The sequence below is a fragment of the Eleutherodactylus coqui genome, chromosome 4 (assembly GCF_035609145.1).
Source record: "Eleutherodactylus coqui strain aEleCoq1 chromosome 4, aEleCoq1.hap1, whole genome shotgun sequence".
In the NCBI taxonomy this organism is placed as follows: domain Eukaryota; kingdom Metazoa; phylum Chordata; class Amphibia; order Anura; family Eleutherodactylidae; genus Eleutherodactylus; species Eleutherodactylus coqui.
Window position 1 is genome coordinate 254,120,290 of NC_089840.1, and position 27,652 is coordinate 254,147,941.

General features: G+C 44.1%; 1 protein-coding gene across 1 annotated transcript in view; it reads right to left on the reverse strand.

The window, feature by feature from the left end:
* The window catches only part of PYROXD2 (pyridine nucleotide-disulphide oxidoreductase domain 2), a 76,379-nt gene extending 49,404 nt beyond the window's left edge, over window positions 1–26,975 (reverse strand). Inside the window, exons 1-9 of the mRNA XM_066598838.1 lie at window positions 26,757–26,975; window positions 18,846–18,865; window positions 16,730–16,823; window positions 14,830–14,903; window positions 8,831–8,983; window positions 7,472–7,625; window positions 6,360–6,421; window positions 3,743–3,840; window positions 2,256–2,397 (exon numbers count right to left, since the gene is read on the reverse strand). Of these exons, the coding sequence (XP_066454935.1) occupies window positions 2,256–2,397; window positions 3,743–3,840; window positions 6,360–6,421; window positions 7,472–7,625; window positions 8,831–8,983; window positions 14,830–14,903; window positions 16,730–16,823; window positions 18,846–18,865; window positions 26,757–26,871 (912 nt within the window). The 5' untranslated portion in view covers window positions 26,872–26,975. The remainder of the gene's footprint in view (window positions 1–2,255; window positions 2,398–3,742; window positions 3,841–6,359; window positions 6,422–7,471; window positions 7,626–8,830; window positions 8,984–14,829; window positions 14,904–16,729; window positions 16,824–18,845; window positions 18,866–26,756) is intronic.
* Window positions 26,976–27,652: the final 677 nt, after the last annotated feature.

Genomic DNA, 27,652 nt, shown 5'->3' on the forward strand with positions numbered 1-27,652 from the left:
TTAAACTATGGTTTTTTTTTAACCTTTTCATTAAAGTTTGTTACTGAAAACATAAATGTCGGTTCCCGGACCCTATGTGAGCTATCCTCTGAGTTTCCACGCTACCATCATCATGGGGGTAATCCTGAGCCAGATACCAGGACCCCTCACAACTATGAGAGGACACTCACCTTGACCGACAGCAATTTTCAGGGAAAAGGAAGAATGGAGGAAGGAAGAATTTACTGAAAATGTAATTATGTAGGTTTGCAATATGAGAAGGAAACCAGAAGACATATTTTTATGTCTACTCCTTCTAGAATCTATATGCTACATATGGAGGGGATACAATACATACAAGACTGTATGATTATCACTCATCCACAGAGACTAGGAGTACTGCAGTTCAGTGGGGGGCACAGGCACTCCTACCACAATTACTGATGATCTTCACACAGGTATAATAGAGGAGATCACATCTCATCCTCCTGACTGTATACTTATGGTCTGTAGCTTATTTAGTTGAATATAGAAGGTAATCATAATTAAACTTCCCCCCAGCAGGCGGAAATGGTATAGCCTTACCTAATGCATCATGGATTTGATTGAAAGTAAGAGTAAAAAAATCTCACTCTCAAGATGGTGCCTGATAAGCTGCAGTGTAGGGAAGTGGTTGGAATACACAGTGGAGATCTCCATAGTGTGAAATGTAATCAGATGAGGGGGCAGGGATGGAAAAATGTGTTTTTGCTGGAGTGGCCCTTTAAAGGTATTTGTTCTTGAAAGGAAACATCTGTTCTTTTACAGGAATGTTGCAGGTGCTTGAAGGACCTTGTTGTGACAGCAAATAGAAAGAGGAAGTCATTAGTGAGACCCAAGATACGTCTACATAGCAAAAAAACAAAAACAGGAACTGGAAAAAAATCTTTACCCCACATGTCTGTCTACAAATAGCACTGGGTTCCAAAAAAATGTTGTTTATTTTGTGCTTCTTTATAGAGTTTTGGGTGCGGATTCCAAATTTGTGCTCTCTTGACTGTCAGGAACAGATTTACAGACAAGAACAGTAACAATAGAATAGCGAAGTGTAGATATAATAGCAATTAAATATGTATAATAAATGTACTAAGAAACAGTAAGTCTCGAATAAGGTAACATACAGTTATAAGCAGGACATAAGATCACCAGAACAAAAACTTCCATAAGTGGCGTGAAAATATGGGAAGTTAGATGCAATGTCTGTATAAGTCACTTATTTCTTTTATGTAGGCCAGTGTTCTCTCTTGGACTATTCCAGCTGTAACCAGTAAGATACTTTGCTTCATACCATTTTTCAATTCCATGTACTGTATGCCCCTGTGAAGGCTTTCACCATACTCATCTGATAAGTCCCTGCATCTCTCCAGGAAGTAGTCAAGGTGCGGGTGCATAAAATTTACTTTGAGGGACATGTTGCATTCCAAGTCTTTGCATGATGTCAACATGTCGGTCACAATCTATTCAAAGTCTTTTTATCTTGTTTTCCCCAGAAATTTGTCATGTTCTCGAATGCCAACCAGGCAGATTTTTCTTTGCTTGTTAAGCATTCATTGAGTCTTTTGTCATGTCTCAGTTCCACCTATCAGACTTTCATCACCTATCCTTGAGTCCCACCAATCATCTAGTGTGTATGTGGTCTCCCAACCCTCCTCTGACAGCAGATGTCTGGGGAGATAAGGAACAGACAGTTGGATTTCAAGCACCTAATCTTTCTGTTCTCGCTGCTAGATGTGTCTGGAAGAAGCTTTCTCCTTTTACTACATATAAGACAAATTAGCTGAGCTGAGCGTATATGTACATGGGTGATTGGGAGAGATGGTGTTCAGCTGTCTTATGTGTATGGAAAGCTGTAGTCAACTTGAAAGGCTATTCCCATTTTAGACAGTCATGGCATATCCATAGCATACACCATAAGCGCAGGTCTGACCTCTGGGTACCTCACTTATCTAGAGACGACTTACAGACCCCCCCTTTTGGCAATTCTTGGGCATTGCACTCTACATAATTCCATATGCCAGCCCTCTCTATGGCAGTTACAGAAAGAGATGATTGCTACTTGCTTGACTCTTTCCTTGACTTCAATGGTGAGGTGCTGAATGCAAGCGTGGCCACCTTTCCATTGTAGGTATATAGGGGAATATGGTGGACAAGAATAGGCGAACGGAGATGGGAACTGTAAATTTGCCAAATTGCCTAAGATTGGAACACCCCTAATAACTATCAGTATGCAGATGTACCTTTTCTGTGTAAATTTCAGCCCCCGATTCCTCAGCAGACTTGGCGATTGCATTGGACACCATACCCATTCCTCCTTCGACATAACCCCATGATCCTTTCTTCCCTTCCAGTTCTCCCATGACGTGATGGAGTAGAACATACCTGTAAGAGAATAGAGAGCTGTACTTTATAATCATTTTATATTTATGGTGCATCGTCCACTCATAGGCCTCTTATAGAGGGGTGTAATCCAGACCAGTGAATAGATCTAAACAAGGATGTAACTATAGAGGATGCAGGGGATGCGGTTGCACCCGGGCACAGGAGCCTTAAGGCCTCTCTTCTCCATATAGGAAACCCAGTACTATCCAGCTGTGCCCACGGAAATTGGGACAACAAAAGGTTTTCTTACCTCTCCGGCTCCCGCACAGATCTCCTCTGCGTTGGCTGGATCTTCTTTCTTCAGCACGGCGGATGCGTCTGTACATGCCGGCGACGTTCCGCAAGCATGCGCAGTGCATTTATTTATTTTTGAATGTCCTGCTTTCCCGCGGATCTGTAGCACAGCCAAAACGACAGGTGTGGCTCTGCCGCGGCTATGAAGGCTTCCATTGACTTTAATTAAAGCCGTCCCACGGAATCCACGGCCAAAATGGAGCATGCAGCGATGCTCTCCTGCAGCGTGCGATCCGCATGCTGGGAGAAAATGGCATCTGCATGCTTTTGAATCGTTTGCGGATGCTAATGCATCCTTATGGGCAGCTTTGATTTGCGTCTGACCCGCGCGGGTTCCTAAAATCAAAGCCGCAAGTGGACATTGGGCCTTAAGGGGTTCTCCCACATTTGAAGTGAATGGGACTCAGTCTGCAGTACCAACCTAGGCCACTGCACAATGTGTGGGGCTGTCTGAAAACAGCTAGAAGTGGGACAATCGTGAGTTATTTAGTTATTTGATGTGGTTCCTATGTTGAATTTGTATCAAATCGGAAATCTTTGCATGTAAATCAGTGTGACTTATCCATGGTTAAAGACATGGATTTCTGATGTGGATTTTTTTTTTTTTTAAAAAGATGTTGGAAAATTCTGTCCAATGCGAAACATACCCGAAAGCAAATATGCAATTTTCCCTTCGAATGCGATATGTTTTATGAGAAAAAACGCGTTGCATCTCTGCACATGCATTCTTCTCACGTGGAATAATTGCATGTTTCAGTAGGGAAAATTTTAAAAAATGCATTGCCCTTATATGAAAATCTCATCTCCATGCAAGTGTCATGTGACTTTTTTTTTTGTCTCCTTTCTCCTAATCATCATATCCCCAGTGTGGAGTTGTATGGAGTGCCAGTTGAGCATGCACATTGCCTTATTGCATCTCCATACACCCCTATGAGAGCAGAGGGATTGGTAACACTTGGGTCCCCCATACTAGTTATCATAGGGAGTTCCAGTAGTTGGTTGGTCTAAGGTGGTCTGAGAGACCATGAGATAGTGAATTTACCACACATACCCACTGCCAGGTGTGTTCGGAGAGGACATTGCGCCAATCACCGCATCGGTGGCCAGAGTACACTTCAGAGGTTCAGACTCAAACCATTCATCCAGGATCTACCGGAAGAAAAGACAAACAACAAATGTATCTTATGACAACCGCCATCATTCACTGGGGAGATTCATGAAAACTGGTGCAAAGTAATAATGGAGCAGTTGCCCATGGCTCTCAGAGGGCCATTTGACAATGAAAGTATCAATCTGATTGGTTGCTCTGGGCAGCAGTTTCCCTTTAAGGTCCTGTTCTCCTTTTCCTACGATCTCCTTCCAGGGGTGTTGTTGGGATTTCCATTTAAGATCCTGAAAACGGCACCCATGGATGAGACCAGATCGAAAACTTTTTCTGCCATTAATGAAACTGCTGAAATGAAGACCAATGAGTTTCCGTTCGGCAGATTTTCATTAATTTCCAGCATTTCATGCCAGAGAAAATAACAGGATCCACCCCACTATTCTTTTCAGCACGAAATGCCATAAACAAACAGAAATCTACCAAAATGGAGACCTATTAGCCTCCACAGGGGCGTAACTTTAGGGGGTGCAGGGGATGCGGTTGCACCCGGGCCCAGAAGCCTTAGGCCTCATGTCCACGGGCAAAATAGGATTTTAGATCCGCAGCGGATCGCCCGCATGCGGATCTGCATCCCATAGGGATGCATTGACCACCCGCGGGTATTTATCTATGGTCAATAAAAGTGATTTTAAAAAAAATGGATCATGAAAAAATCTGGACCATGCTCCATTTAGGTGCGGGTCTCCCGCGCGGACGGCTCCCGCAGGCTTCTATTGGAGCCTATGGAAGCCGTCCGGATCCGCGGGAGACCAAAATCAGAATATACTCACCTGCTCCGGATCTTCCCTTCTTCGCGGCTTCATCTTCTCTCCGCCGCGGCCAGATCTTTTTTCTTCGGGCCGGCGCATGCTATTTTCAGCGCTCATGTCCGCGGGGCAGGAGGGACCCGCTGCGGATTCTCCATGGAGAATCCGTAGCTGGCCTGATTTTCCCCGTGGACATGAGGCCTTAGGGGGCCCATAAGGCGCCTCTTCTCCATATTGGAAGCCCAGTACTATGAAAAAAGCATTATAGTTGGAGGCCCTGTTACAGATTTTGCACTGGGGCCTGGGAGCTTCAAGTTACGTCTCTGAGTCTCCATTTCTGCAGTTTTCATTGATGGCAGAAATAGTTTTCAATCTGGTCTCATCCAGGGGTGCCGTTTTCAGGATCTTAAACGGAAATCCCAACAACACGCCTGGATGGAGATCATAACAAGATGTGAGCATGTCCTTACTTTGCACCTGTTTTAATAATCCTCTCCAATGGGGAAGACGGTAAAGGGGTATTCCCATCTTGGAAATCCTTTTTTAATGTTTTCAAAATCACTAAACAATGCACTCGCCCATTAAATGTTTATTTCAAAAATGCTCCGTTCTCCAGATATTGCAGATATTGATTCCTCGGTCCTCTGGTTGTTTACTGCTCGTTGCCAGGAAAACAGACCGCCTCTTCTATGGAAAGGCATAGCAGAGCACAACGGTAGCTGGTGGCCGGGCTGAAAGCTAGATCCTAACCACTAGATTTAGATGGAAGAAGTGTGCAAGCGCCGACCTCCTCTGCTATTTCTTTCCATAGAAGAGAAGGGCTATTTCTCTGGCAACAAGCAGTAAACAACCAGAGGACAGAGGAATCAATATCTGCAATACCCAGAGAACGGAGCATTTTGCTAATAAGCATCTTATGAGTGCATTGTTTTACAATTTCAAACAAATTGAAATAGGATTCCCAAGATGGTAATATCCCTTTAACTTCTTCCCGATTGGTGAAGTTTATTAAAACTGGTGCAAAGTAAGAGCTTGCTCACACCAACTTTTTTGTTTTGCAAGATGCTGCTATAAAGCAAGTTGTGTTACGTGCACTAATTTGAAGATTTATACACCTTTTCATGCTATTGATAAATATCCCCAGTGTATTTTTCATGGAAAGGTTCATGCTCAGCATGCATATGTTCAATATTACAGATCAGCTGCAATACCAGATATGACCAGTGGGCAAACGAGGGTGCTGTTTAAGGAAACAAAATCTCATCCTTTTTACGATTTCATGCAACCATTTTAAAGGCATGTTCCCATCTCAAGCATTTCCGGCTGATCCACAGGTCCTATACCTATGTATGGTGTGTTACCAAAGAGAATGTATTGAGCTGTGCCATTGTGTTATGTGTTATCAACATAGTTGAGGGTCCAAAAGTAGGAGGAGCAATGAATTTTTTGAAATGAGAATGTACCTTTAAAGGGGTTGCCTCATCAAGACCACCACTTGATGAATTTAAAGGGATTCTACCATCAGGTTCATGCTGCCAGAACCTGGGACAGGGATGTACATTACCCCCCAAGGTGATTTATTCGGAAATGCAGCAGCATTTCAGAATCCATACACTTTGAAGTTTGACTGAGCTCTGAGTCACAGCGGTTGGACCCCCATTGATCAGGCACTCCTGTGGATAGGTGGTTATTTTTGTGGGACAACCCCATTAAATATATATGCATAGCACTCAGTATATACATTTTAGTTTGCTTACCTTGGATATTGGAGCAGTAAGGACTTGGTAATATTTAGGAAGTTGACTCCCCAGTGTAATTCCTACCATGAGCAGAATAGGGCAAAAAGATTGAGTGTCAAGGTTACCAATAAATCTGTATTTCATGCCATATATTACCCGCTCTGCACCTATCATATAACACTGATATACAACTACCATTAGCATGAAAATCAATACCCAAAATAAAATTATACTAGAAATGTGCTGTCTGCCGCATACAAGAAAAAAAAAGTACTAATGCCCACATAGAAGTCAATGCTACACAAGGCACTTACTCATATTTACTAACTTGTGAGATGGTACATCAGGGAGAATTTGAAAAGCGGCATATGAAGTTGTGTTTTTACCTTATGCCACACTCCTTTACATAGGGCGCTCACCCTAAATATGCAGCATTTGAATTCTAAATAGTGCATATGACACCCATCATCACATCCAGAAATAACCCCAGACCCTTAATCAAATACAGAACTCAGACCCACTAGACTAATACAGATCTCAGACCAAAGTTCTTAAAGTAATACAGACCCCAGACCAGGCTCCCCAAAGCAGTCAAGTCTGCAGAGCAGACCCTCTAAAATAATAAAGACATGGACCAGATTTTCTAAAGTAACAAACCCCAGACCAGACCCTTAAATTTATACAGACCAGAACCCTTAAAGTGACAGGCCCCAGACCAAACCCCTTAAAGTAATACAGTCTCCAGTTCGGACTCCCTAAATAAATACAAACTCTAGTTTAGAGCCTGTAAGGTAAGAGAACCCAAATCAGACCCTTTAAAAAAATACAAACTCCAGACCAGAACCCCTAAAGTAACCAATCCTGCACCTGATCACCTAAAGTAACGCAGACCCCAGACCAGAACCTCTAAACTAAAAGACTTCAGGCTAAACCTTCTAAAGTAACAGAGCCTAGACCTGACTACCTGAAATAATACAGACCTCAGACCAGATCCCCTGACAAAAGGCAGATTCCAAACCCAACTGCCTAATGTAATAGACTCTAGTCCAGACCCCCTAAATAAAATACAGACCCTGTGTTCTTGCCCCACAGACTGGCTACAATGGTTTAGAGGAAACATTGCTACATACCTGCTTTTAATAATGGACGTAGTGTCTTAAGGGACTTCAGTCTTGTTGTAAGAGGCCCCCTAGTTATGGCTGCAATGTCTGCAGGGGGCGCATCAAGCAGAGGGTCTATAGCAGCCACAAGACGATTCATGAACTCCTCATATTTTGGATAAGCCTGAAGAGGGGTTTAAAGAAGTAAAATTAATTCATTGATCAAGTTCCCCTTGTACATATTCCTTAAGGCCCTTTTACACGTGTCGATGACCAGACTCCAAACTGTCACAATCTGGCGGAGGAATGGAGTCACATTATTATAACCAGCGCTGGCAGAAAACGAGGACAAAGAGGCAGCCGGGATCTGGTATACGAGATGTTGGTGTAGTATAAAGGGTTTAGCAGGAGCGAAGTCAGGAGGAAAAGTCGGGGTCTGGTACAAAAGATGGACGATCAGTTTGTAGAGGAGCAGGTATGTAGGAGGATAGCTTGGTTAGAGGCACAGGGCACAATAGACACACAAAGAGGGAGTGGCGGGGACCAATTGGGGAAGGTACAAGACTCGGGGGGGATTACACAGGGAAACACGGAGCAAAGAACATGGAACAGGAGACAATGAATGAGGAACACAAGACTAGAAATCTGGGGAGCTAACCAGCATAAAGGGCTGCCACTCGGGGTGCAGGAGGTTGCAGGCTTGAATCCTGACACAAACATTCATTTGGCCTAAGAAATCAAAACCCATCCAGAAAATGCCTTCAATTGCTCTGACTATATTTAGGTTTTCTTCACAGCCATTATGAACTGAAGTCATGATGCAGCGCCTAGTCTATTGTAGAATGGATCCAAATAGCTCCTGGTGTACCCTATTGGTCTAACATGGGTTTGGTTGAGTATTCTGTTTTCATGTCGAGAATAACCTTGCATAATGTACAATTTTTGCCATTGAAGTTGGCTTTACAAGAGCATAAGTGCAAAAACACATGCGATAACACAGTTTTTAGTCCATGAACGTCATGCTATCGCACACATATCTGCGCATTTTAGGTACTTTTTGCACTGTCTGGGATCGTTCACATGGGTGCGGAACACACTCGCATCTAATTTAAAAGGTTGTGCAGCCTAATTGGAAATGGGTTTGACTTCCCGCAAAATTGTGCAGCATATTGTGCAATTATGCAGGTATCGGGTGGCCATTTGCACAAAAGCCAGAAATGATACCATTGAAAATAATGGCTCCCATTATCTCTACATTGCACAGACATACTTTGGGTGCGCAAATACACTCGTGTAAGTCTGCCTTGAAAGTGACAAAATTATCAACAGAAACTCTGAAGAAGTGACCATAGCTTTTTCACTTTTTGAGGAACTGTGAATGAAACCCACCTTTGCATCTTTCTGGGAGAATTGTGCTATTTGCCTTTGGTTTTCAGCCATATCTCCCCCAAGAAGGAGGAACCTCGGAGGACGTCCGCTGACATTTTCTAATAAGGGAGTAAATGAATGGGGATCTCGAAAATAAATTTTCAGTCCATGTCTCTGGAATACAGAAAGAACAGGATAGAGTGACAAAGGCAGAAATTGTGTTAACAATGGGCATTGCATTAGAAATAAATCAACATAAGGTGATCCGAGTACCAATCGCCCGAAACTCCAAACTGAAGACCAACCTCCAGTTCTTGTAATTATCCTGCACCCTAATAGTCTGAAATGTGCTGGAGGAGCAGAATTCTGTTATAATTATGGAAAATTGAGGAAGAAGGAAGAAGAGAAAGAAAGAGAAAAAGAAGAAGAAAGAGAGAAGGAAGAGGAAGAAGACAGGATAAGAAGGAAGAAGAGAAACAAGAAGACCCCTTGAGGACTAGGGCCAGGGGCATAACTATAGGGGATGCAGGAGTTGCGGTTGCATCCGAGCCCAGGAGCCTTCGGGGGCCTATAAAGCCTCTCTTCTCCATATATGGGAGCCCAGTACTATGAATAAAGCATTATAGTTGGGGGCCCTGTTACAGGTTTTGCAATGGAGCCCAGAAGCTTCACGTTACGGCTCTGACTAGGGCTACATGGTGATGGCACAGCATTAAGATTACAATGTCGCAATGCTATGTGAGAACTAATGATAGTGAATGTGGTCACATTGGAATCCAGCAGGTTTGGATTTTTGGGGAATGTCGTGTCATTGCGCATTAAGATTAGAGATGAGCGAACATGTCCGTTACGGACACATCCGCACCCGGACACCGGCTTTGCCGAACACTGCAGTATTCGCGCGTAAAGGTCCGGGTGCCGCCGGGGGGCGGGGAGATGCGTGGCGGCGCGGGCGGCAGTAGCGGGGAACAGGGGGGAGCCCTCTCTCTCTCCCTCTCCCCCCCACTCCCCGCCGCACCCCCCCACGCTGCCACGGCGGCCCCCGAACTTTTTCGCCCGAACACTGAAGTGTTCGCAAAGTTCGGTGTTCGGGCGAAAAAGGGGCGGGGCCGAACGTGTTCGCTCATCTCTAATTAAGATCTTTGTTAAGTTGCGATTTTGCATTGCAATATTGTGATCTTGATGTCATGCAGACAAAGTCGCCATGTAGCCCAAGTCAATAAAGAGTATTTATGAGATTATGGGAATTACTATTGCAGACACTAAATCTAGAGCCATATGCTAATTACAGTACCACCCAGCATGATGGGCTGTGTGGCACCACTAAGGGTGACTTTACATGGGACAACTATTGTTCCAATAGTTGAGTGTTCGGAACACCTATTCAGATGACAGTTGTCCCATGTGAAGCCACTTTAAGTCATAGTATCATGTTTACAACCAAATCTGTAAAGACCTCGTACTTCTCATTGCCAAGGGTTTGTTACAATGGTATCCAGTCTAGACAATCCACTAAATACATCAAACGTGCAACTATCTCTCCGGGCTTAAAGGGGTACTAACATTTCAGACAACTTCTGTTCATCTACTAGCTTGTGTTAGTCTCATCCTTTCTGTAATACACTTGGCATTAAAAATTGTGGTGTTTTACCACTGTAAATCACATTTGAAGCAGCTGCCAATAGGGATCTCCCTTCCAGCTTCTCTGCAATCCACTTTCTGTCGTTTGGTACACAGCTTCTGTAGTAACAAGGAAACATGGATGTTTCCATAGCAACAGGCTGAGGGCCTATCTTCACAGGCAACTGCCCTGCACTCGTAGGCTGCAGGCTGACAGGTCTGCAGACACTGTGATAAGGATCTGCGCAGTCTCTGCCTCTCCTGCTGTTACAGCATGTGTGTCTGTTGGCGCACACACTATAGTAGGTTTACTAACCATTTTGGCCAGAATGTCTCTAAATGCCTCAATCCTCATGGGAAAGCAGAGGGGAGTGCATTCAGATATTACCTACCTGCTGATTGGACCAGGGACAGTGCAATGCAGCATGGGATTTAAGGGCAAAAAAGTCAGGACAGGGAACTACTGGCAGAAAGCTAGACTTACTATATGCCTCTTCCCTGATAGTCGATAACAATGAGTAGAACAGAAAAATGGGGAAGACCACCTCAAAATTGGAACTTACAAACACAAAATAAGGTGTAAACAGCAGGAAATAAGGGTTCGGTGAACCAGGTGTATTTTAGAAAACTCAGGTACGCTTTAAGCTTGCTACATGTAACCGTGCAGATCAGGGGCATAGATAAAGGTTCATGGGCCCGGGTGCAAAAGTTTATCTTGGGGCCACCAATTTCTCTTAACCGCAGAGCCATAACTTAAAGATCCTGGGCCCCAATGCAAAACCTGTAACAGGGCCCCCAACTATAATGCTTTATTCATAGTACTGGGCTCCCTATATGGAGAAGGGAGGTCTTATGGGTCCCCTGAGGCTCCTGGGCCTGAGTGCAACCGCATCCCATAGTTACACCAGTGGTGCAGGTAATATACTGGTAGATCAGTTACAAATGTAGGTTCTTTAACTCACACAACAATACAATTGTAGCAAAAACGGCTGGGAAAGTTATAGATGCAGCACAGTTTAACGTGACTTTTAGCACATTACAGTATGGCCGACAGCACACAAATGGGTCGGATGTCGCATGTGGGAGACCGCAGCGAAATCTGGCCTTGTGCCCAGCCGGCATCTGTGTGTACATGTCATTTTCTGTATTGCGTAAGGTCCGGAGGGCTCACTGTCGGACATTCGCAGTAATGATTTTCTTTTTATATTTTCTTTACCCCGCCCCATCACTAGGCGATGATGCGGATACCCATGACCTATCTGCAGTGTCAATTGAGGATGAGCTGCGAGTCGGAAGGATTCCATTGACTTAAATGGAGTCCGTCCATGTGGAATCCGCATGAAAATAGAGCATGCTGCAATTTTCCCTCCGCTGTCGGAAATCGCAATTCATCTCTATGAGTGTGTGGGAGGGGTATTTGCAGATCGGCAGTGCAGACGCCGACCACAGATTCCACAATGCAAATCCGTTCGTGTGCCACCGGCCTATGTCTTTGAACTGTATGAATTTTTAGCTGCTGGATGTAAACCAGAATAATTATAGCATATAATAGCAAACAAACAAGAAACCTTGAATGCAGTGAGAAATTGAGATATAATGTATATTGAGAAACTGCAGAATGTCATTATGTAATGATTAAACTTTATATGAAAGCAGAAAACAATGGAGGTGATGGAGCGGCTGCAGGTTTGCACCTCATAAAAAATAGTATTCTTGATTCTTCTATATGCCCTGCAGCCACTTCTGTACTAGTTGAGGAAACTCAGCCCAAGTCTCCACACTGAGCGCGGTATTGACTTCTACAGTATTGACTCCTACAAAGCAACAATTCTCTCCCTTCTAACTTGTTAAAGTATAAGGTCAGCGGGAGGTATTTATCATCAGGGGAATTTTTCACACCATTTTTGAAGCAGCTTTTCTTCCCTTCTCCAGTTTGAAGATGCAACGTATTAATCAAATGTCACACAAAGCTGATACATTTGCACAATGCTGACAAAATTGTTGCATAATTAAAGGGAACCTGTCATGTCCCCACAGTACCGTAAACTAAGTTATGGTGTTGTGAGGGTAGTTTACAGGTATCTGGGTGATATATTTTTTACACTTATCAGCTCCCCTAGTTCCAGAAGTGTTCCCCTCTAAAGATCTTGTTGCAAAGGAAAATCTGACTTTTTTCAGAGTTCCGTGTGTACATTATACCATAGACATGTACTTGCACTTATGTCTCTTATCCCTGTACTGCAACATCATCATTTCTCTTTTTACTGTTACGTCACTGTGTTCCTTATCTCTGTACGGTGACATCTCCATGTCTCTTATTTCTGCACTGTGACATCACCATGTCTCTTATGCCTATACTGTGACATTACCATGTCTCTTCTCACTTATCAGTGAGATTAATATGTTCCTTATCATTGTACTGTGACATCACCATGTCTCTTATCTCTTTCCCATGACATCACTGTGTTACTTATCCCTGTACCGTGACATCACCACATCTCTTATCTCTTTCCCATGACATCACTGTGTTCCTTATCCCTGTACTGTGACATCACCACGTCTATTATCTCTTTCCTATAACAACACTGTGTTCCTTATCTCTGCACTGTGACATCACCACATCTTTTATCTCTTTCCTATGACATCACTGTGTACCTTATCCCTGTACTGTGACATCAACACATCTCCTATCTCTTTCCCATGACATCACTGTGTTCCTTATCCCTGTATTGTGAGATCACTATGTCTCTTATCTCTTTTCCATGACATCACTGTGTTACTTATCCCTGTACCGTGACATCACCACATCTCTTATCTCTTTCCCATGACATCACTGTGTTCCTTGTCCCTGTACTGTGATATCACCATGTCTCTTATCTCTTTCCTATAACATCACTGTGTTCCTTATCTCTGTACTGTGACATCACCACGTCTCTTATCTCTTTCCCATGACATCACTGTGTGCCTTATCCCTGTACTGTGACATCACCATTTCTCACCCATGTGAAGCTGGCCTTACTGTGACATCATTATGTTTTATTTATTTTTTTGTATAAACATCACTGTTATTATCTCTGTGCTTTGATATAAAAAAAATTTTTTTTTCTGCTGTACTGGGACATCACTGTAATTATTTTCCCTGTACTGTGACACCGCTGTATTATTCCATCTATTGACCGTGACCATTGAAATCCGATGAAGTTGCTGTATATTGCAACAATTTGTCCTAGTTGATCCACTCTAACCCACATAGTAAGGATACAGAAAGAAAATCAGAGGACGTGAACATTACCAAACTGTTCTTCTTTTACTAGAAGAACATAAATCCTACATCTGGAGCCATGTTTTCGCTTATCATGAAGCCGTTTTTCAGGCTTCAAAAAGGGTTTCTTGGTAAACTGAAATGCTGCTACTGATGTAAGATTTATGGCTGAATAAATCACCAGCAATAACTTTTTCAGTGTTTTTTTTTTCCCTACACTTGTTTTTGTGTGCGATCGGACCAGACAGAGTCTTCAACCCCCCCCATTCACGTGAATGAGCCTCGGGCACCCAAGACCCTGCAGCTGGTTCACTAGTTGCCCTTCCTTAAACCGATTTTGGTAGGTACTAACCCAGTGTTAGACTGGGGTGGCCAGAGCCAACCGGTAAAATTCATTCTGGGGGCCAACTATATAGTTACATGCAAACTTTTACCTGATTCCTGTTCAAAAACTCCTCACCGCTGCATTCTCTGCATACTTCAATAGAAAGGTGGCTCTGTTTGCGTGTGGCCCTATTTCCACTGAACTGTATGCAACATGCAGAGGGAAGGAATTGGAAGACTCCCATTCACCCAATATGTGCAGATCCGGTGCATAGCTCTTAGGGAGGGGTGGGCTGGGGGCCCACCCTGGCTCAGGGCCCACCGGGGAATTCCTCTGCTCCCAGTCAGAGCCTGTACTAACCACTACATACAGTACCAAGAACATCTCACAAGACTATCCATTTTGGAGTGGCCAATTTGGCCATTGTAATGGTCGCACAGATCCTTACATCTGCCCATTTTTCCCATTTTCGGCACATTAATTTCAAGAACTGACTGATCACTTACCGCCTAATACTGTATATCCCACCATTTGAGAGCTTGTGAACTATGCCTGAGAATGAGTTAAGGTGTCACTAAAACTTAACTTTAACTTTTAAGGACAGGTACAAAAGTACAAGGGGGCTATAATCACAATAATGCAATGGAGATCTGTACAAGTGCAAGGAGAAGCAAAGTAGAGTACATTAGCATAGTAGAGGTGGGAGAGTCGTCCCGTTAGTAAAGCAGCGACTGTCATACACCCGCACACCGATAACAACTCAAGAAGTAAAGGTTACCGGCCAATGCTACAAGACTAAAACAGGAAACGCACCTTTAGTTCCAGGTCCTTGTAAACCTGTGGTCTTAGGAGACTGAGGAGATAGGATGCTCTCGAGAACTTGAAACCTGTTTAACAATAACCTAGATTTAATAGAAATCATTATGTAGAGACAATTTATTAAAAATCACCAATAAATACACATGGTAGAAACAAAGTGTAACACCCAGATGGAATTGGTGGAACTTTATGGAACAAGGTAGATATGTACAGTCATACCCAGAATAAATGATAGCAGATTGGAATTATCAGACAAAGTGTATTACTGTCCAGTACAGGTTTCAGTAAGAAGTCGACCCACCATGAGTACCTACACACTGTTGGATTCTTGCAGGCATTGTATTAATAAGTGTTCGGATATCTTGTTGGGGTTTCTCCATCCCTGCATGACTTGTGTAGTCAGTTGTACACTTTTTGTGGGGCCGTGGCCATGTGACATCATGTGTCTACCTTTAGGTTCACAGACATTATCTGTTGGGGATAAATCTGGGGACCGTGCCTATTTATGGTCATGACATCTTGCAGGGCATGTTTTGTGATGGCTACAGTCTGTGGATGGGCATTCTCCTGTTGGAATATACCATTCTGTATAGTGGTCATGAAGGGTATGACAACAGGGTGTACCACTGTCCACATACTGGCAGGCAGTCATTGTGCCTTTAACAACCACCAACTCAGTCCTTCTGTCATAACTGATTGCCCTCCAACTCCAGGGGTTGGACCCATGTGGCACCCTGATAGGGCACACCCTGCTGCAATATCTCCAAAATGCTGACGGATACATCGATGATTATCACTTTGCCCCAGACAGGATCGGAACTCATCACTAAACACAATTGTTTTCTAGTCATATGTCCAGTTGCGTCTAGCACTACACCAGGTTAGTCATTGCTGGCCATGAAATCAAGCTAACGGAACACATTGGATGGGGGTCTGAGAAGACAGGCTAGGTTGAAGCAATCGGTTTATGATTGTTTTTGGGGTGACTTTGCCTCCATCTACTGCTTGGATCTGTGCTGAAGTCTATGTGCAACTATCATCCACACAATTTGGCATTCTTTACGTGGCATGGTTCTTCTGCATGGACCTGTGCTAGGTCTGTGAGTACTGGAGACTTCTAGTGTCCACGGAGTAACCACTCTATGAACTGACATTGCACTGGGGCCAAAAAACACAAGATTTACACGTCCACCAATAGATTAAATGCATAGGTGCACATCAACCGTGGCTGCGACAATACAATGCAAGCAGAAAAACTCATACATTTATTGTCTAAAAAAGTGCATAACTCTTGTATATGCTAAGCACATAAAAATGTAAGGTTCTTAGCATATATTTTGATCAAAGCATGTGAGCCCATCCGCCACATCCAGATGACCATGCTTACAGATGGGTCCTAACCCTAACAGATACCTCTCTTTTAGGCCTGAACCTACAAATGAAATCAGGGAAAGTAGGATATCAAGCTATACAGTCTAATTATAAAAGCATAGGGCAGATAGAGAGAGGTATCTGTTAGTGTCAGGATCCACCAATAACCATGGTCACCTGGACGTGGCGGATGGGCCAACATACTTTGATCAAATATGTGCTAAAAACTCTGCATTTTCTGGTGGTTAGTTGCAACACTACCTGTGTGTGGCATTGCAGTTCATCCCATTGACTTCAACAGACCTGAGCTGCAGTACCAGACGTAACCAGTGTTTCAGTTTGAAATCAGACGTGTTTTTTATTTTTGGAATAACCTTTTTAGTTTGAAGAGTTTTTGGATGGGAATGGAATGTTGTTGTTTTAACATTTTAAGTCTTAATTAATTATTGGCTGCTAATTGCATCTTTCCAGAACATTCAGAACATTTTCAGGGAGCAAAAGACAAGATAATACAGAAATCCACCTGGAATAATCTCCTCGGTAACCGCGGCTCCACCAATCACATGGCGCCTCTCAAGTACCACGCATTTCACCCCAGATTTTTGAAGATACGCTGCCTGAAAAACAAGAGAATAATCAGTTATATTGCCAGCGCTGTCCATACTGATCACTTATATCTGTCCATACTGGTCCTCATAATCTAATTTCTCTTCCTCAGACCTACATGAGCTCCATCCACTGGGTTGTCTAAGGGCGCGGTCACACGAGCGTAGGCGTATTTACGTTCGCACGTGCGCAGCGTTTAATCGCCGGAAAGAACGTTTTTCGGCGATCATGACCAGAGCTAGAAAGCGTATTATCGTTTGTTCCTACTTTGCAAACTATCTTTTCGGCCATCGAATATGCGTTGGTGCGTATTTCGGTCGCATATGTTCCGTTTTTTTTTCGGGTTGCCGTTTTTACGCGCCGTAAAATCGCCCGTGCGAACGAATACATTGGAAACCAATGCCTCAGATGGTCACGTTTATACGATTGGGTGCAAAAACGCGCCGTTTATGCGCTCGTGTGAACGCACCCTAAGGCTGTGCTCACAGGCTGTGTGTGCCATTGCAGCTCTGTTCTACTCTGCTCAAAAGAGCTGAGCTGCAATACCTAACCCAACCATGGAGAGAGGTGGTGCTGTTTATGGTAGAAAGCAGCCATGTTTTTCAAATCAAATCCTGTACAAATGCTCAGAAGGGTTTTGCCAAGTTAGAAAGTTACTGCCTGTCCACAGGATAGGGGATAACTTTCTGATCGGTGGGGATCTGACCGCTGGGACCCCTTCTGATCCCAAGAATAGGGAACCCGAAGGTCTCCAAATGAATACAGTGGCATTCCAAGCATTTGGCAATCTCCTATGTTCCCACTAAAATGAATAGTGGCAGCATGCATACGTGACCACAGCTTCTTTCATGCAGTGACCTTTGGGACCCACATGCTTGGGATCAGTGGAAGCCCCAGAAGTCGAACATCCAGTGATCCAAAAGTTATCCCCTATCCTGTAGATAGGAGGTAACGTTCTATATTAGTACAACCCTTTACATCCTGCATGCTATAGCCAAGCAGGTCAGCCCTTATAAGGACATTTTTAAAGGCGTTTTCCGAAGATTTTCATCATTTATCCATAGGATAGGTCATAAAAGTCTGATCAGTGGGGAGGGGGTCTCATCACTAAGATCATCTACTGATCCCAAGAATGGGGTCCTGTGTCCCATTCTTCTTGTCACTGCGGGCTTACTGCACCCACCTGCAGTGATGTGGAAAGTGAATGGAGCAGCCGTCGCTCACGCATGGCATTGCTTCATTCATTTCAATAGGGCTGATGGAAAGAGTACAAGCACTCAGCTATCCCCATTGAAAGAATGTAGTAGCACCGCGCATGCACAAACCCATGCAGGGAGAATGGGACATGGGAACCCTGTTCCCGCAATCGGTGGGGAGTCTGAGTGAGGCGATCCCCACCAATCAGCCATCTAAATGATAACAGCCTATCTTGGGAATACCCCCTTACTTCTTTATGTCCGGTACTGTACCCTGTACACTGATATTGTTTGAGTGCTGGGAGTATTATAAGTGCGCATCGTATGTTGGTGTTTTGTGCACTTTTTAATGGTATTATTTAGGTGCTATGTGGCCGTATTGTATGAGCACTGCATGGCAGTATTATTTTGCACTGTATGGTAACTTAGAGGGGAGCTCCTTTACAAAGTTTCAACCCCGAAGAGTCACTACAGACCTTAGTCGACCCTCAGGCAGTAGTCAGAGACCAGCGTAAGTGCAACAAATTTATTAAGCGGCACAATCGTACACTAGACTAAAATCTATGCTAGTAGTTTCAGCTATAATTTACGCAAATTGCTGGAGTAAATTATAATTCTAATGAGCCTGTAAGACCACGCCCAAAATGATAGTCCAGGCACAGGCCACTTTTTGCCTATCACCTCCCACTTTAAAAAAGTGGTTTAGGCCAGTATATATTAAGCATCTTTACATAGGTTTTTTTCAACGTGGTTGGAACTTAAATAATACTATGGAATAACTTTGTCATACATAGCGGTCATGTGACTTAGGGAACAAAAACATGACATAAAACTTACTGCTACCAGGCCGTTGTGTCCTGAAAAGGAGGAAAAAAAGACAAATTTACCATACACATAAATACGAAATATTGCATAATGAAGCTTTTGCAACTTTTTAATATATTTTGTGTTTCAAGTTCTCAACCTTTTTCAACATTTCTGCTTGCTGTCAGTGAAAGAAAAAGGGCCTGCTTATACTCGTTGTAACGATTCGTACCAGTTAGTCATAATCAGGACATGTTTTTAGCTACCATATGTAAGCTGTTGATTGTCTCTACTATGAGAGCAAGCAGAGATCTTGAAAACAATGAGTAATTGAAACACGAAGTACCATACTTTATTAGAAAGCTGCAAGGCAATAGATAACTTTCTATTTTTAATTAGATTGCAGAAAAAGATGAATTTAACCAATTCACTGACTTGAACAAATAGTGAAGAAGTAAAGAATAATGTCGAAACCTGTAAGTTTCAGTATAATAGTGCAGATATATATCTGTAGGGGGGGCAGAGATTGAGGTGGCGCCTATATTACATCGTAGGTGTGAGCGGAACCTATAGACATCTTGCATAAAAGAAAACAATAGTGTTTATTCCCTGGTCTGTGATTACTGCGTGCGTTATTAGTTTCTGGAACTAAACTATTGATGAACTGTCTTCAGCTGATTGAAGACGCCACCGAACTCAGATGAGCATTGCAGCCTCTTCTCAAGCCTATGATGTCACGTTCGTCGGTCACATGGCCTGAGAGCAATTCAGTATCATTCAAGTGAAGAGAATTAAAGGGGTATTCCCATCTCCTACTTCAATGTGTTGGAAATTGCAAAACAATGTATTCACTCAAGATGTTTATTTCCAAAATGCTCCGTTCTCCAGACATGCAGATATTGATTCCTCTGCCCTCTGGTTGTTTACTGTTTGTTGCCGGAGAAACTGACCATCTCTTCTATGGAAAGAAATAGCAGAGGAGGATGGGGCTTGAACACTTCTTTCATTTAAGGGTGGATTCAGATGACCGTATATCGGCTCGGTTTTCATGCCGAGCCGATATGCGTCGTCCTCATCTACAGGAGGGGGGGGGAGAATGGAAGAGCCAGGAGCAGGAACTGAGCTCCCGCCCCCTCTCTGCCTCCTCTCCGCCCCTCTGAACTATTTGCAATGACAGGAGGTGGGGTGGGGGCGGGGCTAAGTTCCAAGAATTAGCCCCGCCTCTCCCCATTGCAAATAGTGCAGAGGGGCGGAGAGGAGGCAGAGAGGGGGCGGGAGCTCAGAGCACTGCTCCTGGCTCTTCCAGGCTCCCCCCTGCAGAGAGAGACGACGTATATCGGCCGGCGTGAAAACCCAGCCGATATACGTTCGTCTGAATCCAGCCTAAATCTGGTGGCTGGGATCTCAACAGCACATGTGCACTGGATTTCGGCCTGATCACCAACTACTGTTGTACTTTACTATTTCTTTCCATATAATAGGCGGTCTGTTTCTCTGGCAACAAGTAATAAAGAATCAGAGGGCAGAGGAATCAATATGTGCGATATCTGAAGAACGGAGCATTTGGGGAAAAAAGATCTTATGGGTGAGAGCATGTTGAAATAGGATTCCGAAGATAAGAATACACCTTTAAGCTGCTATACCAGGCACAGCCACTATGACATATACAGCGCTGTGCCTAGTATGCAGTAAAATGGTCACATAGCTCACCTGATCTGCACTGTCATTTCAATCAGCTGATCGGTGATGATCTCAGGTGGCAAATCCGCACCAATCTGATAGCGATGGCCTATCCTGAGGATAGGTCATTAATAGTTAATTCCTGATAAACCTCTTTAAGGGTAGGCTTACTTGTAGCTGAAATGCTGCCAAATTTTCCGCAAAAGACAGAGTCAAAATCCGCACAATCGCAGGTGATTTCAGAAGATACCGCACTCCCTCTCACTCCTAAAGTCTCTGCACGCTTGGCGCTTCTTTCACCCAACACCCTCTAGTGAGCGCAATATCAATGCGTTTATTAGAGATTGCCAGGTGAAGGAAGCGCCAGGAGTGTGAAAACTTTGAAAGAGACGGGAAGCGTGGTATATTCTGAACCGAGGGTGCAGATTTTGACTCTATTTTGGAAGCGGAAATGCTACAGAATTTGTCGGGGGGTTTTCCGTTGCAGACATTTTGCTGCATTTCAGCTACATGTAAACATTCCCTAAAGGGGTTTACCGAGATCTACTGTTATCCCATATCTGACAGTCCTCACATGAATAAAGCGGAGGTCGTGCATGTGCACAGATTCTCCATTCACTTCAATGGCAGAGCCAGAAATGGTCAAGTACAAGCACTACCTCCTCTCCATTCTTGCAGGGAACATTGGGACCCTTATTCGGGATCGGTGGGAAACTCAGCAGTCAAATCCCCACCACCATAAAGTAACTTCACATCTTGGTAAAACCCCTCCCATCATTGTCACAGTATGTGTTATCCCTGTACTGTAACATGCTTTGATTGCTGGGGCCCAATGCAAAATCAGTATCAGGGCCCCCAACAATAAAAGAGACCTTATGGGCCTACTAAGGCTCCAGAGTCCTGGTGCAACTGCATCTTCTGCCCCCATGATAGTTAAGCCTTCCAATGACTTCAAGGTATTTATCCAGGTGCCATGTCATCACGGTTTGTTATTCCGGTTTTGTGACATCACTTTTTGCATTATCCCTGTAGAGACATAATCACTGCACTGTGACATCACTGACTTTAGTTTCACTGTCTGTATCATGACTGTACCATATCACCACTGGCTATTTATTGTTCCTGCGCTATGCCATGGCTGGTGATATCACTGGCTATTGCTCATGTATGATGACATCACTGCCACTATTACTTCTATGCTGTTACTTCACTTTGACCATTGCTCCTGTACGGTGACATCACTGTGTGACTTACTCCAGTAGTATCTTATGGTGCTGGGTGTATTTTCCTCTGACATCACTGTTCCTATTATCCCAGTAACTTCCTAGTGGTGTTTATTACCATAGTTTTCTCTTTCCTTCCTTACAGTCTCTGTGCATTCACCTGTGGACTGAGGCTTCTTTCACATCTGTGCTTTCATCTCCACTGCTCAGTTCCACCCTCAGAGGCGAACAAGAAAAACACAGGAACTGCTGGATCTGGCAAATGCCGGTCCTGAACGGCACTGGAGAGACCCCATTGACTATAATGGAGTCTGTTCAGCTTCTGGCATGCCAGATGAAATTTTCGTGGCCGAAATAGCGCAGCGTGCTGCAATATGTATTCTATGTAGATTAATTCTGCATACAAACTAGTGTTACTAGGTGAATATACATTTTATTCTCTTCATCTGCACACAGTCAGGCTTGTAGGTATTTGGGTGTAGAGATAGTAGTCGTGCCTGAACCCTCCCAAAGACTGAACTGCCACATAGGAAGACACCAGTCAGTGCCAGGCTTAGGTTGCATGGTACCCTGTACCATTTTTTTGTTGCCTCCCCTCCTTTCACCTCATAAGAAAGGATATATATTGTAGAATGCAGCAAAATAGCATCCTATCCATACCAGAACAGATCAGTGAATAAATACGGTACCAGAACCAAGCTCATAACATAAATACAGCACCAGAACCAAGTGATTGTGTTGTGGGGTGCCAACGGCCTGATAGCAGTATCTCAGAATATCAAAAGGGAAGGAGACACAGTCCGGAAGAATTCATGCATCTCCACAAAGGGAAGATGAAGATCATCTCGTTGGGTGGACCTAAGGCGGAAGATTTCCCTCTGCCTATATTTGCTAGTGCCCTCAAGCTGGTAGCTGATGCCCTGTGCGACCGCACAGCCTGCACATAGATGAGGCTGGCTCTGACAGCAGCGTTATACATGGCAGTGGGACCCGTTACAGATTGTGCCTTGTGGCCCAGAAGCTTCAGGCTGTACCTCTGCATGCATGTACAGCCAGTGTTTATACGCCGATATATAATTTGCTTGTTTGCTACCATAGCTCTTGGTAATCCCGGGTGCCATGGTAACACGCACTAAATCTCATTTATCCTCAATCTTTCTGGTAGTTTTGTTCGCTTATTTTTAAGACATTTCCTGGAAAGCTGACAATATCTCAGCTTGCTGTAGAACAACACAATTATTCCTAGACTATAGCAGCCGTACGAATGTAGCAAACCTTAACTTGACATCCCTTGCATTCTGATTAACTACGAGGTACCACAACGCTGTAGAGCTGGTAGTCATGTAAATGATGCTACATTGTATTCTAGCTATCTGCATAAGCGTTCATATTGTTGCTCAGGAGGGGGCTTCCTGTAGCCGCAGCGCATAGCGAATGGCTTTCTAATATGTCCTGGTTGGAACATGGCACAATATTTCGGTTAAATGAATCAGGAAAGTAAAACTCTTTAAACCTCTGTATGAGATCGAAGACATATGGAGGTACAGTAGAGTGCCATAGACTGCTGGGACCTCTACTGAGCACATGAATAAGGGTCCTTTGGACCCCCTGTGAATGGCACACTGCCACACCAATTTAATTACATGGATCCATATCTAGTCAGTAAAAAAATACCCGGACAGAATAAGTACAGAATATACGTCCGTGTGAATGGGCCCTATGGCCGCCTGCAGACAGGCGGAAATTCCACGGCAGGATTTCCCATGGAATTTCCGCCCCTGGAAGCTGCCACAGGATTGCGTTAACAAACGCAATCCTATGCAGACGGCCGCGATTTGGCCGCGCAAAATCTTGCACGGCAAACAAATCGCGGCATGCTCTATTTCTGTGCAGGGCTCGCAGAGAGGGACCTGACCCGAGCGCCTGCAGGGAGCAGGGCGTACTCACCTGTGCCCCGCAGCTCCGGATCTTTCATGTGCCGGCTGCCGGCGCATGTGCAGACCGGAGCCGGCGGCTGGTGAGTGACTTTTCTGTGCGGGGCTCCGCAAGCCCCGCACAGAAATAGAACATGCTGCGGTTTGTTTGAGAAATCGAGATTTCGCGCAGCCAAACCGCAGCTGTCTGCCTAGGATTGCGTTTGCTAACGCAATCCTATGGCAGCTTCCAAGGGCGGAAATTCCGCCCATCTGCAGACGGCCTAAAGTTATGGGGATCATGTACATATGCAGTGAATATGCATGATAGCCTTCTGCGATTACATTATTGGGGGCAAATGATGTTACAGAGGTGGAAATGTTTTTTTTTTTAGCAGTTTACATGTTAGATCCAGCATTTAAGAGGTTAACAGCTGGTACCAGAGTTCTCAGTGGCAGCATGATCCTAGTTGTCGCTTACTGCCCTTTCCAGCTGCAGATGGCACCGGTTCAGCTTTTGAGGCCGCACCATCAATGTGTTGATTTTTCACTCTCAGAAAACCCCTTTGGAGCAAGTTCACCTGAAATGGAGTAGATTTTCCACTATGGAAAATCTGCAACAAACTCCACATTTAAAATCACAGCAAAAACTGCCGCAATTTAGTGTGGATTTCTCTGCTGTTTTTGATGCAAATCACAGCAGATATCACACTTTCAATTTGAAGTGGTGAAGTCTAGCGTGGAGCCGCGTCAAAATCCACACTAATGAGGAGGATTTTCCGCTGGCGAAATGCTACACAATTTCTGCTACATGTGAACGCGCACTGAGCGTATTCCCGCATGTAGCTGATTTGCTGCAGATTTTCACCCCTTCAGTTTAAATTCAATTGCAACGGTGAAATCTGATGCAGATCTGCAAAATCCTCAGCGAATCAACTATCTGTGAACGTACCTTTAGGCCGGTTCCACATGAGAATCTCGCGAGAGTTTGGTGCGTTGCGAAACTCACAAAACCCGCTAGAATATGAACCCCATGCTGTAACTTTTCACATTCCTCGGCATACATCATCCATTGATTTCAATGGGAGCTTTAATGCTTTGCATGGCTCTTGCATGTGCGATGTACATGTGAGGTTTCCCATTGAAATCAATAGGAAACACTTCCGATCCTCTATCATGCATGAATCTCGTGCGAGAGGATCGAAACTTCACAGATACAAGGAGTCATTGCCTGAAAAAAGCCTCGCATCCGTAAATCACATGTTCATGAGCGCGATTTTGGGCCAAGTTTCACGGTCAGATCTCACGCTCATCCATGTATAGGTAGCCTTAGGCTGAGGTCACACAGGGCGGAATCACTGTGCAGACTTTCTGCACTGACATTCCACCTGCGACTTTTTATCCTAGGATTAGCCAGCAAAGTGAACGAGATTTGCAAAAATTTCGTCCACACGCTGCGCCCGATCCGTTGTGGCCTAACCGCACTGAATATGACATGCAGCGCGGAATTCAAAGACGCGACCTGTCAATTCTTTCCCCGTTTCCGCGGCGGCCTCCCTCCTCTCTATGGGGAGAGATGGCCGCAGCAGAATGCAGGCTGCGAAGACGCTCCAAAACCCGTGGCCTTCCAATTCTCCGGCGGAAATCTTGTGGTATTTCCGTGTGGTCATTCCCTGACATTTCCGCGGTAATGTCAGTCCCGTGTGACCCCAGCTTTAGGGTGCTTTCACCGCTGTCAGAATCCGTGCCAAAATACGCACGTCTAAATGAGGATTTTGGCATGGCGTTGCCAGCAAAACGAAGCCATTTTAAGATCCACGCCAAGATCATGCAGATTGTGGTGCGGATTCCTCCACAGCATCTTGTGGAAAATTCCATTATATGTGAAAGCACCCTCAGGATGATTTTACACGGTAGAGTAAATTGCGCGATAGTCAGTAAAAAAAAACTGATTATAAAGCCAATGATTTACAATGGTTTCCTTCCCATCTGTTTTTACTGATGTGACATTAAGAGAACAAAAAATCGTGGCATGGCCAATCTTTCTGTGATATGCGATTTTTAGTTGTTTTTTTTTTTTTGTTTTATCCCCCATGTTTCCCTATGGAGCCTACTTTTTATTGCATCGCAGTGCAGCAAACTTGCATTGCGATGCGATTTTAACATTAGAAAGTCCTATTGAGGCCCACTGTTCACGGGCAGATTTGATTTGCGGAAGATCTGCAGTTCAAGCCGATTCATTTTCCAGGTTCCGCATGCAGAAAACAAAATACAGCAGGCTTCATTTTAGTGCGGTTCCCATATGAAAGGCTTCCATTGAAGTCAATAGAATCTGTCCGATCCGCGGCCCATCCGCAGTTGGCACTGCAGATGGGCTGTGGATTCCGCGAGAAGAGCAGGAATTTTTTTTCAAATCTGTACTGCGCATGTTCCCCGGCCGCCACCTCCGCACACATCCGCAGTACAGAAGAAGGAAGACACGGACAGCTAAGTAGGATTGCAGGCTGTGGGCAGGGTCAGATTCCACTGCGGTCTACCGCATGCTGAATCCAATGCGCCCGTGGACATGAGGCATGGCTTTCACACAGAAGGAAAAAATTAAAAATCTCAACAAAATCGCGTGAGAAAATCGTGAGCGGCAGCAATGATTTTGCAAGAAAAAGCAGCACTGATGCTCAGAAATCGCAGAAAAAAGACTTGATTTTGCCACGATTTTCTCGCTGCAAAAATCACAATCGCCCGTGTGAAGCTAGCCCTAAGCAGACTAAAGTGCTAAGAATGAGGGTATCACATGCGCTCTGCACATTTCATAACGCACAATATTAGGGGGTCACTATCTACATAGATTGGGATGATTCCGTAGTAAGCGATTTTGTGGGTGCGAGTGCCGTTGCATTAGATTATCTTTAATAGCGCTTCTTACAGATTTCCTTACTTAAACAGCTCCAAGAAGAATCCCATTTTCTATAATTGCTGCATTTTGTGACGTTCCGCTACAATGGATCCTTTCTTAATAATCCCAGGAGGTTTTGAGCCAAGTCCTTATTATTCTGCGCCATTCATACAGACTATCGTACCCACCACAGCTAACATCAGTGACTGCAGGGCCGAACGACAGGCAACGTTACCTCCTCCAATGATCACAGCGTCATATTTTAGCTTCGGCTTTCCTGACGTTTTGGAATAAGATCTTACACCAAGGCTTCGGATTTGCTTCAGATGCTGTAAGCGCGCAGCAGACATCCTGAGGCATCAAGGAAAAGAAAAGTTGCTTTAAACAGTTCCCGTTGTACTGATTGAATTGTGGACTTTGAAGTTTGCTTTGCTATTAACCTGAAACTCACAGCTGCAATTTTTTTTTCAGCAATGGCAACCTCTGTGCAGAAAGTACAGCCCAGCATGTATCACAATGTAGGCAGGACTCCGCTTAGAAGGCTGGACTGGATACTGATGCCAAGAGATTTCTGCTGTGTTCTTGGAAGAGTCTTGAGACGCCTTAGGGAGCAGCTTAAAGGGATTTTCCAGGGACAAAAAATATTTTCAAAGCAGCTCAGGTTGGGGAACTAACATAAAAGAAACCATATTCTCTGTCCCTGCTCCCCAACAGTCTTTACTGCCAGCTGCAGCATAGACGGCGGTCACCGGCACCAGGGACATGTGACCACTGCAGCCAATCAGTGCCAACATTTATGCCAACATTTTTTTTGGTTTCTAAGGGTGCTTTCACACAATTTGGGATTATTTTGCAGGATGCCCCAAAATCCACATGTATACATGCAGCTATAAAGCAAAAGTCTGCAGCAGCCGAAAAAGCTGCATCTTGCTGGGTAATTCCACACTGTTCTCTTTATTCTGCAGGTCAGAACAATTACAGGAAACTTTTATGTTTTGCTACAAAATTAAAACCTTTTAACTCATTAACAAACAATTCCTCCCCTAGAAAGAGTTGTTAGAATCAAATGAAACTTTCTCTTTGATTGTAAGGGATTACAATATTATAATATTTATTTATATAGTGTCAGCA